This window comes from Nuphar pumila, chromosome 1 (assembly GCF_984573655.1).
Source record: "Nuphar pumila chromosome 1, dmNupPumi1.hap1.1, whole genome shotgun sequence".
NCBI lineage: Eukaryota > Viridiplantae > Streptophyta > Magnoliopsida > Nymphaeales > Nymphaeaceae > Nuphar > Nuphar pumila.
Window position 1 is genome coordinate 14910332 of NC_143249.1, and position 12714 is coordinate 14923045.

The 12714-nt window shown below is 38.8% G+C and overlaps 1 protein-coding gene across 1 annotated transcript; it reads left to right on the forward strand.

Annotated features, from left to right (window-relative positions):
- The first annotated feature begins 1113 nt into the window (after window positions 1–1113).
- On the forward strand, window positions 1114–12714 carry LOC149848080 (DNA-dependent metalloprotease WSS1-like). Its single transcript, XM_090003197.1, has 4 exons — window positions 1114–1194; window positions 5441–5597; window positions 10071–10267; window positions 12376–12714. The coding sequence occupies exons 1-4, from the start codon at window positions 1114–1116 to the stop codon at window positions 12712–12714; spliced, it is 774 nt and encodes a 257-aa protein (XP_089859323.1).

The following is a 12714-nucleotide window of genomic DNA, read 5'->3' on the forward strand; positions in this document are numbered from 1 at the left end:
AGGTTATTAAAGAATCTGATCCCCACGTCCAAGGAGTGTTCATTAAGAGAGAATTTTTGAACCGAAAAGAAATAAACTTTTCAACTAAACCATAAACCTCCCTTGACAATTCTGCAATAAGAATTTTGTTGGATGACCAAGGTTATGACCAAAACTAAGCCTTTGATCCATCCCCAAGGCACCATAGAAACATGCCGCTTAAAATTTGGCAACACCAAAATCTGTATAAGACACATGCTTCCCAGTTTGGTGGGTATTATACTTTTTTGTAAAATGCAATTGTACTGATTCACTTTCTTTTCACAATTTTGAAGAAAAAAGTGTTTGAAAAAAAAAGTCGTTGAAATTTGTTTATTTATTTTTAAGGATTTTTAGTTAGTATGATCTCATGGCACCATATGAAATTAAGGGCAAAAGTGTGGCCCATATTTGAAATTAAGGCCAAAAGGAAAAGGTTGGCTCCTAAATGAAAATTTCTCAACTTCAATGCCCAACCCTAACTAATTTTTTGTCCTTATTTCATATAAAGAAACTGCCTTGGGAATTGAAGAGTGAAAACACAACGCCATGATTAGAAGAGGAGGGATCATATGACTCTCAATGGCCGATTAAGGGTTCTGGCTGCTGTATGACATTGCTAATGTCACCCAGCGTTTTATATGATTCAACTCCACCCCAGGGCAGACTTTGGCTTTGGATTAAGCACGGGCATTGTGATGGGCTTAGAAGCCAAGGCCCCCCGCTGGCCATAGGGTTTGTGGGAATTAAATTTTGACTGTCTGACAGCCGAGGCCCCCTCCAACTAGGCTGACCCTTTTGGTTTGGTGGGTAATTGAAAACCTTAAAAAGTTGTGTTAGAAAAAAAAAACTTTAAAACTTCGGTGTACAGCTGAATTAAATCGATAAATTTGATGTGTATTTTTTTTTTCAAAAATAAAAAAAGTATATATTTTGAATTTATCTCGAGATTTTCATTTGCTGCGAAAATCCCCCTATCGAGATCTGTGACTAACTGTAACTGACTTGCTTTCCGAGCCGTTTTTTCCTCACGTAGAAAAGGAGGGAAGCAGAAGAATATCTCTCTCTCTCTCTCTCTCTCTGAGATCGCGGGCAATGGAGGTGTGGTTGCAGAGGGCGAAGGGCCTGGCGGAGGAGACAGCGAAGGAAGCGGCCAGGCTCTCTCAGGGCTTCGCGGTAGAGGCCTCATCTAAATAGAGGGATGGGGGTTCTTTGTGTGCATTCAACTAGTTAATGCTGAAGTTTTAGGGAGTAGACAATGAGTGTGGATTAAAGAATGATTTTAAAATTAAGAAAATATATAGGATTTTACTGCGAGCTGAAAACATGGGTAGTTCTGTGATATTTTAGGACTTTGACCACGTATGAAAAAAATGGCACTTTATACTTTTAGGATTTTGAAAGTAAAATGTATTTCAATTAGACATGCAAGTATGGAAGTATTTGCCTAGCAGATGATTGAGAGAAGCATAGTCACAAATATCAGATCCTTGTGAGGCTATTTCTTGTGATATTATAGGTTTGGTGATAAATCTCGGAAAAAACTTGGGGCTTAAAAAAATAAAAAATATATAAAAATAAAAGAAAATATGATGCTTAGATAATAAAATACATATATAATAAAAAAATAAGTAAAAAATGTAAAATAAAGAAGAAAAACACATTTAAGATGTAGAAAAAATAAAAAAGTAACAATAATTGATAATATTGCGATATTCTCATGATAATATTGTGATATTATCAAATTGGTGATATTTTCAAAATATCATGATATTGTACCTATAATATCGCTTGCTGAAAATACAGTGATGATAGTGTGATATTTGAAAAATATAGCCTATATCTGTGACTATGGAAATAAATGACTTTACTGGAGACTTGCTGGTGCATCAAGTCTTTAAAGAGGCTCTCCGCAAAGACTTGGCGTGAGTCTTGTTACTTGAAAGAAGCAACTTCAATGTGTTGGCATGAGTCTTGTTACTTGAAAATATGATCAATTCCCTCTGCAAAGAGGATGTTTGTGCTATGAGTCTGAGGACTTGTCTTTAGTAAATTTTTGGGTCCCCAGTTGAGTCCATCTAGCTAAATAGTGGCTGTCTCAAATTAGAGCTAGTGATCAGTTATAGTGACTGCACACTCAGGCCATTCAATCGTTGCATTGGCCTGCCAATGTTGCTGCTTAGCCTTCAAATGTGTAAGGAAATTAAAGAAAAATTAACTTGCAGGACATAGAGAACATGGACAGTGGCAAGCAAAGTTGGCATCTTGGAAAGCATGAAGTATGGTCAAGTTATTCCATTGAAGAATTTGGCAAAATCTGTCAAGCTGCACAAGTATATCTTGCAAGCATCCTGCTGCATGCTTGTTGATGACATTAAGGTTTTGAAAGGTGTTCCTTGTAGCTTATCTGATATTCGTGACTCTTGTTCCAAGTCCGTGTAATGTATTCCTCCATTCTTGTTCTTGTGAAATATGAATTAAGTTATTATTTGTGCCAAATTTAGTCTGGTTATACTGGTAGAAGTCCCACCATTGTACTAGACTCTTGTACTCTTTTGTTGAATGAGATATTATTCTTGCTGGTTCATTTCATTTTAAGCTTTAGCTGTCCTTTGAGCAATGAATCAGTAGAGAGCTAGTGATTGAACAGATTAATTTGGCATTGGTGTTCTATGTAACGACCAAATCCTATCTAACAGGAAGTTGCATTGCTTGGAGTGGTACTTGTAAATGAGTTGTGAGATCTGATTCCTTAGTTGTAGACTGTAGTTAACAGTTTCTAAGTTTGTGCTATGATAGATATTGGCCCTATTTGGGGTCTGTTTTCCATTGTGTGAATGACAAGTAAACCAACAGAAATAAATGTTTAGAGGCAAAATGCAAGTACGTCTAGATGAAGAGTAATTTTAACAAGTCGCCTAACTGGTCAAATATTTATAAAGATCTGCATAACAATCAGTAATTACATTTAGCTGCCTGCTTTTATAGTTGTGTTTCTAAAACATGCTTGGTGGTCCTAAAATCATTTAATTAACCTTTGACTAGTAAAACTGAGTAAATTTCCCTCACTGTTGATTTGTTTTACAGAAAAAACATAAGATGGTATGAAATGAGTTGTTGTGCCCCAAAAAATAGAACAAAAACAAGCTATTTGCATGTGAAAAATGCAATTGGATTGGATTTTGATTGATTCTGATTGACCTCAGATCCGATTTAAAATGTTGATTCAAATCTGATCCGAATCCAAAAGTTATCTGATTGAACACATCCGAATGCACATTCGGAATTTACTTATAGGATCCATATCCTGAAATAATATGTCAGACTTGGATCCAACATCCAACCATATCTGGTCCATTTGCAGCTCTAGTTAAGTGGCCAAGTCCTTGACTTGTACAAGTGTATCATAGACTTGCACCAAATTTAAGTTTGGTTTGAAAATATAAAGTCAATCAAGTACGAGGATAGGCAAGACTGCAATGGCTGTGCTTATCTGGTACGCGACTCGTTGAAAGTCGATGGGAGGTCATGAACCTGAAAACCAATGTTGTCAGTACCGATGTCGACCCTTGTATCGTTTGACCAATGATTCAGGTGGATCGGCCCGTACCGATACTCAAGTGAATCATTCTGAATTGGCAAAAAAATATTATGTGTCAATCAGAACGTGACATGTGTTAAAACCAATAAAATAATATTAAAAATATATAAAAAATAATAATGTTAAGTATTTTTTACATTTATTAAAAAATAGTGGATTCAAGGGTGCAGCGTAGCAACTTTCTGCCGATACGATACTCACCGATACTGACAACATTGCCTGAGACTGGGTGGGTGGTTTTCTCCATGGTGGGCAAGGGGGACCTGAGGTTTTATGTCAATGAACTCGGTGAACGAAAAAAAGTATGAAAATTAGGCGAGATTTAAAATTGGACTGGTCTTGTCCGAATCTGACAGAGCCATGGATCCGCTCCTGGTTCACTGACGCTAAGCTGTGTCTTGACTGAAATCAGAGCTCCAAATCTTAGCCCAAAAACTTGCTTAATTTATCCGCAAAACCTATGTCCCCTGCTGTGCTAGGTCTGGCGATGGACTGGATCAGCAGGCTCTTAGGTTGGTCGTATTGGTTTTAATTAAGCAAGTTTTGGAAGCTTAGAGCTATATGCCTGAGCCAGGCTCAGCTGGGTTTCAGCCGGCCTAATACTAGAACTTGGATCCCATTTGGCTTGGGTCAACACGTGCGGTGTTGGGTGAAGTCGTTATTATTCAAAACATATAAAAATTCAGAACCGCTTGGTGATATAAAAATACCATAAAATTTTAGATTTAACTAATAAGATATTTTTAACATGGCTCATTTATTGTTCTAGTAAGCTCATTCATATTCCATACATGATAAGATTCTAATTTTAAGATGGTGATAATTGAGGGCTCACAAGTAGGAAAATAAGGATGGTTTGAAAATGGTCCCAAACATCGTGTTAGCATCAATTTTAACGCATGGAATAATGACTTATGGAAAAATAGTAGCTGCCTATACCACTTTTTTTGGCCAACCAACAACCTACAGCGAGTGAATGAGTGTTTTTAGGTTGTTTTTCTTAATCCTGACCCTGCACACGTATTCAGCATGATCGATTTGCTATAAAAAAGACACCCGAATTATGTTTTTTCGATATATACATGAATTTTAAGCCTTCAATATTTGTGAAAAGTTTTTTTTTTTTTTTAAGGCAAACTGGGGTTAGGGAGACACCTACCAGTTATACAACTATACCATTGGGTTTGTCTATTTGAAAAACTTATAAAAACATACCTGCCTGTCAGAATTGGACCATCCAAGAATTGATTCTTATAAAGATCACATAAGTATGTTGTTCAGATTGAAGAAAAACATGAAAAAAACCCTTCAAAAGCCCGATGATTCTTGACTTATTGAGTAAAACATCCAACGTACACCACACGTATAAATGGGACTGTCATTGGGTTGGGCATTCTACCCATTAGAGTGTACCCAAACCCGCTAAAATAACTTAGTTGCCAGATCTTGGCTGGAGTTTAGATTTTGTAATGAAATTCCAAACTCAGATCCGTATAATTTAAGGAGCTTATTTTCACTAAACAAACGTAAAATACTAGAGCCCAGTTGAGTTGGGTCCAGTCTGATATCTGACAAAAATCATAACCCAAATCAGACCCACATATTACTATTGGATCAACCTGAACAACATTCGGGTGGCATTTTTTGTAGTAATACCCGGGTATTCGGACTCGGGTCAGTCAGGTGCCCGATACAAAATTGCCAGGCGATAGAGAGAGAGAGAGAGAGAGAGAGACGAAAGAAGATCAGCATTCCTACGTTTGATCTTCAAAGGTCGAGGAAGCCCTAACCTCCTGAGCCCCGCGATGCCGGGCTCCGCAGATCTCAGATCTTAGCGATCTCCACATGGTTTGGGAGGTGAAGGCCCTAAAGAAGGCCGGGGAAGACGAGGCGCTGCGGATTCTCCAGACGATCGCCAATCAGATGCAGCCCATCATGAGCAAGCACAAGTGGAGGGTCGAGTTCCTCTCCGAGTTCTGGGTATTGGATTTCTCTCTCTCTCTCTCTCTCTCTCTCTCTCTCTCTCTCTCTCTCTCTCTCTCTCTCTTGCTCCCAGACTAAGGAGTATTGCTCTCATCGTGAAGCAATGCTGGATGACGCATCGTCCAGGCAATCCGTGTGCTCCTCTGCTCCATGCTAAGTACGGTTTCCTTGAGTCGATCCATTATATTCGTCGTCCCCATGGGCTTCATATCTCGCACTTGCGTCGCATGTGGCTTAAGGTCATGTCTTTCGTCCTCATGCAAGATGATCATCCCGACCCTAATGTGCAGTTTTTGCAATGGGCAATTACGCCTAGCAACGTTTTGTGCATCATAACTCTGTATCGGTCTCTTCTTCCTCCTGGGGCTGACTGGCTTCCTGAGCGTCTTTTATGGGCAAATGGCCGAACTCCCCACTCTCGGTTCTTAGCCTGATTAATTTTACATGATAGGGTACAGATGGACAGCTTCTTTAAGAAGGTGAGTTTTCAGTATCCGAGTAGGTGCGTTCTTTGTCAAGCGGCGAAAGAATCTACCTATCATCTGTTTTGGGCCTTCCCAATCTTTGTGGATCTCTTTAAAAGTACATGGTATCAACCTGAAGTAATCGTGAGACAAGAATCCTTCGTGCTCGACCTTCTGTGGGGTCCACCGCAAGTTCGCAGTTGCAAGCGGTGGCGGCTGATCTGGAGAACTTGGCTTCTTACTTCTTGGTGAGCTATGTGGATAACTCGCAACAATGCGATCTTTCGTCAAATTTCGGTTGCTTTCAATAAGCTTGTTCAATGCATCTTGGCAGATCTGTACGCAATTTTGCGCATCTCTTCACATGTTATCCACCCCCTTCAGTTCTCTTCCTCACGACCCTGGCTGATCTATGTGATCTTCTATTTTTTTGTTTTGCCTTCGTGCTTTCGGCCTCTTTTTTTTTGGTCTATTGCTTTTTGTTTTCGCGGGCTCAACTTTTTGTTGATCCCATGTCGTAGTAATGTTGATGTTTCTCTCTCTCTCTCTCTCTCTCTCTCTCTCTCTCTCTCTCTCTCTCTCTCTCTCTCTCTCTTAAGCCTGTGGTCAGCCATGCCGGTGGTATCCTTATTTTGGAGAAGCAATCTTTAAATATTTCTCAACTGGACATGAGTCTGTTTTCATTGTCTGTTGCCTTCACTTTGCAAGACAGTGGCAGAAGGGTTGTGGTCATTGTTGTGTATGACCCTAATCACACTGTCGTGATGTCTGCTTTCTGGAATGGCTTAAATAGGATCATCGTCTCAAATGGAGAGTACTATTTTCTTATGAGAGACTTTAATTACATTTTGTTTATTCAGTATTCTAATAACCTCATTCTTCCCAATCCATCTATGCGAGGTTTTCAAGATTTTGTTCATCAGCATCACCTTTACCCAATTCCTTTTATTGAAGAGCGTTACTCTTGGTCGAATAGGCGGATTTGCCCATACTGCAGAGTTCTTGACAGGGTTTTTGTCACTCCAAATTTGTTGGATCTCGTTCCCGATGTCAAGTGTGTCTTATTGGCTCCTTCTATCTCGGACCATGGTCAGTTAATCACTATTTGGGGGGATGGTTTTAAATACGCCAGGAGTTTTGTGTTTGAATAATGGTGGCTCCAGGAGCCAAACTTTCACACTATTATTTCAGACTCTTGGAACAAGCCATTCAATGAGCAGTGGGCAGCTATCCGGTGTCATGAGAAGTTGTCTCGTCTCGCTAAGGATATCAAAGCTTGGCTCTATAATCGAGATGTGGTTAAATTTCAGCAAATGGCTACTTGGGAGCAAGAGATTTCAGCATTGTATCAAACTATGTCTTTCCCGGAGTCTCTATCTAATTCACATCTGCAGAGTTTGCAGGCCAGATCTATTGAGTTATCAACGCTTTTGAAGAACTGGAGGATCAAAGATGAAATTAGATGGAAGCAACGGGCAAGGGTGAAATGGCTTGCGGCCGAAGACGGTAATACTAAATTTTTTCACTCATATCCTTCTCATCGTCATAAGAGGAATGTCGTCCCATCAATCACCATTGGGAGTATTTTGTACCTTAATCAACATGTTATTTCAGCTGTCACTCAGTATTTTAAAGATTTATATTTTGTTTCACTTAATGTGAAGGATGTCATTGGTCATGTTTCTATTGGTTAGATTCGGCAAGATCAAGCCAAAATTATGTAAATGAAGTTCTCTGTAGATGAGATTTTTAGGGCCATCAAAGGTTTGTCAGGGTGGAAAGCTTCAGGTTTTGATGGGTTTCATGTGGATTTCTTCAAAAAATTTTGGTCTTTTGTGAAGCCTGATGTTATTAACATGTTTGATGAGTTCTATCGTAATTCCAGATTGCCTATTCAAACTCACTTGACAATTATTTCTTTAATTCCAAAAGATGTTGTTGCCACTGATGTCTCTAGATTTTGCCCAATTTCTGTTATGAGTGTCCTTTATCAGATGATTGCCAAGGTGTTGGCTAATAGGTTGAAGGTCGTGGCTCACCAAATTTTTTTGAACTCTCAGTTCGCCTTTATCCATAATAAGAGGATTCACCATTCATTCATCTTGGCCTCTGAAGTCATTCACTCCTTACATCTTAGTGGCCAGCCCTATTTTTCTCTTAAATTAGATTTTCATAAAGCCTTTGATTTTGTGCATTGGCCCTTCTCATTTCAAATGTTATCCAATTTTGGCATTGATCGTCATTTTTCTGGGTGGGTGAGGGAATTGGTCTCTAATGCTCATGCCATAATTAAGATTAATGGCACTAGACGTGGTCAGATCAAGTTGGGGCATGGATTAAGGCAAGGTTGTCCTCTATTGCCTTTGTCGTTCAATGCCATTTCTGAGGGTCTCGTGGTGTTGCTCAAGCGTACTGCGGAGAAGCGCCTGATAGATCCTCTAGATGTTCCAGATTTTTCGGACCATATTCTTATTTATGCTGATGATATGATTATTTTTGGGTGAACAAACGTGCAGCAGATGCTTAGATTCAAGCTTATTCTTCAGTTCTTTCTTTCTTTTTCTGAGCTTTCCCTAAATGATAGCAAATGTTCTCTTACTATGTTCAATGTTCAGTCTTCTATGCTTGCAGCAGGTCAACGGATTTTTAATTGTGCAATCTCTGAGTTGCCGATGACGTATTTGGATCTGTCGTTACAAGTGAAGTGTCTCTCTTCCGCTGCTTGGGCTCCAACTATTCAAAAAGTGAAAAACAAGCTTTTTTCGTGGCAGGTGTCTTATCTCTCCATTGTTGGCCGTGTGACTTTAATCAGACATGTTCTTTCTTCTATCCCTGAATTCTTCATGTCAATGTTTGTGATGCCTATGGACGTGGAGAAGTAGATTTGTCGTTTAATGACGGATTTTCTTTGGTCTAGGTGTCAACTTAAGAGTAAGTGTCATTTGGTTGGTTGTCGAACGGTGGTGTTACCTAGGTGTATGGCTGGCTTAGGTGTTTTTACTCCAAGACAGAGGAGTATTGCTCTTGTGGCCAAGCAATGTTGGATGGCCCATCAACCAGGTTCTCCATGTGCTCGTTTGCTTCATGCTAAATATGGTGCTCCTGATTTATCTTATTTTCGTCATGGATTCCGGGGGGTTGGCGATCTCGCACTTGCGAAGCATGTGGCTGAGAGCCTTATCGTCCATCAGAGATCAAAATAGGGATGCAGGAAATTATGATCAGTAGTTGCAATGGGCGATTGCACCAAATGGTGTGTTTTGCACCCACAAAGTGTATAGATCGTTGCTCCCCCCAGAGGCAGATTGGTTTCCTAAGTGTGTGTTATGGGGTAAGGGCCCTTCTCCAAGATCTCGGGTCTTGGCTTGGTTAATTTTGCATGATAGGATTCAGACTCACAGTTATTTAAAGAAGTTGGGCTTTCAGTTTCCAAGTTGGTGTGTGATGTGTCAAGCTGCTGAAGAAACTATTTTTCATTTATTCTGGTCCTGCCCAATCTTTGTGGCCTTATTTAATAGGACGTGGAGATCTCTGAATAGAATTGTCAAAGATGAGTCTTTTGTGCTTGATCTTCTCCAGGGCCCTATTAAAATTAGACGATGCAAGCGGTGGAGAGTGATATGGAAGACATGGTTGCTTACTACTTGGTGGTTTGTTTGGATGGCATGCAATGATGCTACTTTCCGTCAAATTTCGGTCATCCTTAATAATCTTGTCCATAAAATCTTGGTTGATGTATATGCCTGGTTGAGCTTGGCTTTGTTGCTAGCTGTTTGTAGTTTCTTTTTCTTTAGTTTTTGTTTTTCTATATTTTAGTTTTGTTTTATATTTTGTTCAGTTCATGGGTTCAACATTTTGTTGATCTTCATGAGTGATAATGTTGATTTTCTTTAGTCTCTCTCTCTCTCTCTCTCTCTCTCTCTCTCTCTCTCTCTCTCTCTTCTTTTGGCGATTTTTGGTTCTGTTTTTTTTTATATTTCATGTCTGGAGAATTGGGTTTCTCAGCCCTTCGAATCCGCGTCGCTTGGGGTTGAATCAAGGAGGAGGGGCGCATGTGAAGCTTAGGCTCAGGAAGCACAATAGGGATTCAGAGCTCTTACGGTATGATCAGGTCCTCGATACGGTGCTCCACGAGCTCTGCCACAACAAACACGGTCCTCACAATGCAAGTTTCTACAGGCTTTGGGATGAAATAAGAAAGGTTTCTAGTAGTTTCTCCGACCCGCTCGATTCGATTTCAGGCCGAATTTTGGTTTTTTCTTTTGAAAATTTTCAATTTTGATGAGATTTTAACGTTGGGTACGCTCCATGAATCCTAGTTGCGATGTTTCACATTTGTAAAGTTGAATATTCTTTTAGGTGCTAGAACATCGCTTATTGTTTCTTCCTGAAATTTCAAGTTCTAATTATATCCAAACGATGGTACTTTAGTTTGTGATTGATTTGAGGTTGGTTCTGCCTTTTGTTGTGCTTTCCTGTTCTTTATCTTGAATTAGAAGCCTTTAGAAACTACTAGATGTAAAAAGGAGTCGCAGAAAATTGCTAGGATGAAGTAGCTTCAATTAGGATTTGGAAATGGACAGTCTCTATGTACTAACATTACAATGCAGATACGACAGTTACCAATGTCCATGTCCTTTAGCAGATGTTAACAAGTTTACTAAATCATTTTGCTCTTCAAAGTTCTTGTGCCAAGCTGGTGCCTAGGATGCATTAATGATTTCAATGGGCTACAATTTGGAAATCCATACAATTATGATTATGATGTCTTGTTTTTATAGAACTGTCATATTTGAAGGGTGCATTTGAGTAGTTTTCAGCACTTGTCTGCAGACTATGAAATGGGTCTATTCATGGTGAGGTCTTCCACCAAAAAATTGATAGTTTCTGTATCCCATTCTAGACAGCCTTGGCTTGGGATGAAAGGGTGAATGTTTGACTAATAATATTTATCGAAACATCTAAATTTGAATCTTGGGAGAGGCCTGTGGACCCTCCATGGTGATTCCATACTTGAATGTGCTTACCATGATGAGTGCATCCTTTTCTGTAATAATATCATATAAGAATAGCTGATGCTAATTGAGAGCATAGTCACCTGTATTGTTAAAGGTAATTTCTCTGCGATCGGAGTTGATAAATCTCAGGAATATCTCGGCAATATATAAAAAATTAAATAAAAATTCTAAAAGATAAGTAAAAATACAGAAAATAGAAAATAAAAGAAAACTAAGTTAAAGACCTTAAAATAGACAAGATAAATTGATAAATAAGCAACTAAGTTAGCAGCTAACAACTAACAAATAATCCCCAAAATGCCCTTTTAAAACCCCTTAAAGCATGTCTCTACTTTTATTTCCTATTTTACCCTTTAAAACTTTTTAAAACTCCACGTTTTAAAGTTTTGAATAATCCCCAAAATGCCCTTTTTCAGAAACAGTCCTTAACGACACTCGATTTGGGAATTTTCTCATATCTCATCCAATAGTCAAGATTTTTTGGAAATCATTCCGTTTTTATTAATAGAAACTAATAGTAGCTTTTTTTAAATCCTCCATTTTTCATATTTTTTAAAAACAAGATCTTTTGAAAAAAAATCACAAAATGTGCAAAACTCATCCATTGATTTGGTTTTTGAACCAAATCAAACCAAATTTTGAGGCCAAGGTCGTTTTTTTTTTAAATTATAGTGATTTTTCCAAAATTTTATCTTTAATAAATTTGAGGCTTTTTAAAAAGCAAAATCTGAAAACAGACTACAGTTTTCTGTAGCAATATTTATCGCGAGAAATATAATTTGCCGATATATTGAAAATATCGAGATATATTCCCGATATTATCGGCTACCTTGAAATAACTGATAATATCGCGATATTTTCAATATATCGGCGATATTGGTGACTTTGATTGAGAGAATGATCCATTATCCATTCATCCTGAATGCTCCATGGTGGTCCCAAATCAATCATCAGGACGTAGATGCAGATCAATGGGCAATTGAGAGAGAGAGAGAGAGAGAGCATTGGAACTATCATGATCAGATGGTCCGGAATGCATTTTTCATGTGTTATTTCGTATTGCAATTGGTCAGTACTATCTATTAATTTATATTGATTACTAGTAAGATGACAAGAGAATGAAATAGATCACATAGTGAATTTAGCTGTATGCATAGTCAATTTGCTGTTTAAAAATTGGTTGCACCGATATTGCATTGTTGAAAAAATAGATTAATAACTTGATCCTAAATGAACCATGGTAAACCCATCTACAAGAAAATTTAGAAATGAAATGGCCTGTTTTTTGCAGGAATGTGAGGATCTTATGGCAAAAGGAGTAACTGGAACCGGTGAGGGATTCAATGCACCTGGCAGAAGATTAGGAGGATTGTCCCACACGCCTCCTCTTTCATCACTTCGACAAGTGACATTAGCTGCAGCAGAAAAAAGGGCACGTATAGGAGCTCTGCTTCCCTCTGGACCGAGGCGCCTTGGTGGTGACAGCAATATTATGAGTGCATTAAGTCCAATACATGCTGCTGCTATGGTGGCTGAGAGAAGACTGCATGATGATTTATGGTGTGGTGCTGAGAGTTGTGGTGATCCCTGTGGAATAGAAAGTAGTAATGCCAGTAATCTTGGACCATGA

Excerpts from the sequence above, each read along its gene's own strand:
- LOC149848080 (XM_090003197.1), top strand. The coding sequence starts at position 1,114 with ATGGAGGTGTGGTTGCAGAGGGCGAAGGGCCTGGCGGAGGAGACAGCG. Across the intron at positions 1,195-5,440 it reads GGCTCTCTCAGGGCTTCGCG|ATCTCAGATCTTAGCGATCT; the intron begins GTAGAGGCCTCA and ends CGGGCTCCGCAG. Across the intron at positions 10,268-12,375 it reads TTTGGGATGAAATAAGAAAG|GAATGTGAGGATCTTATGGC; the intron begins GTTTCTAGTAGT and ends TGTTTTTTGCAG.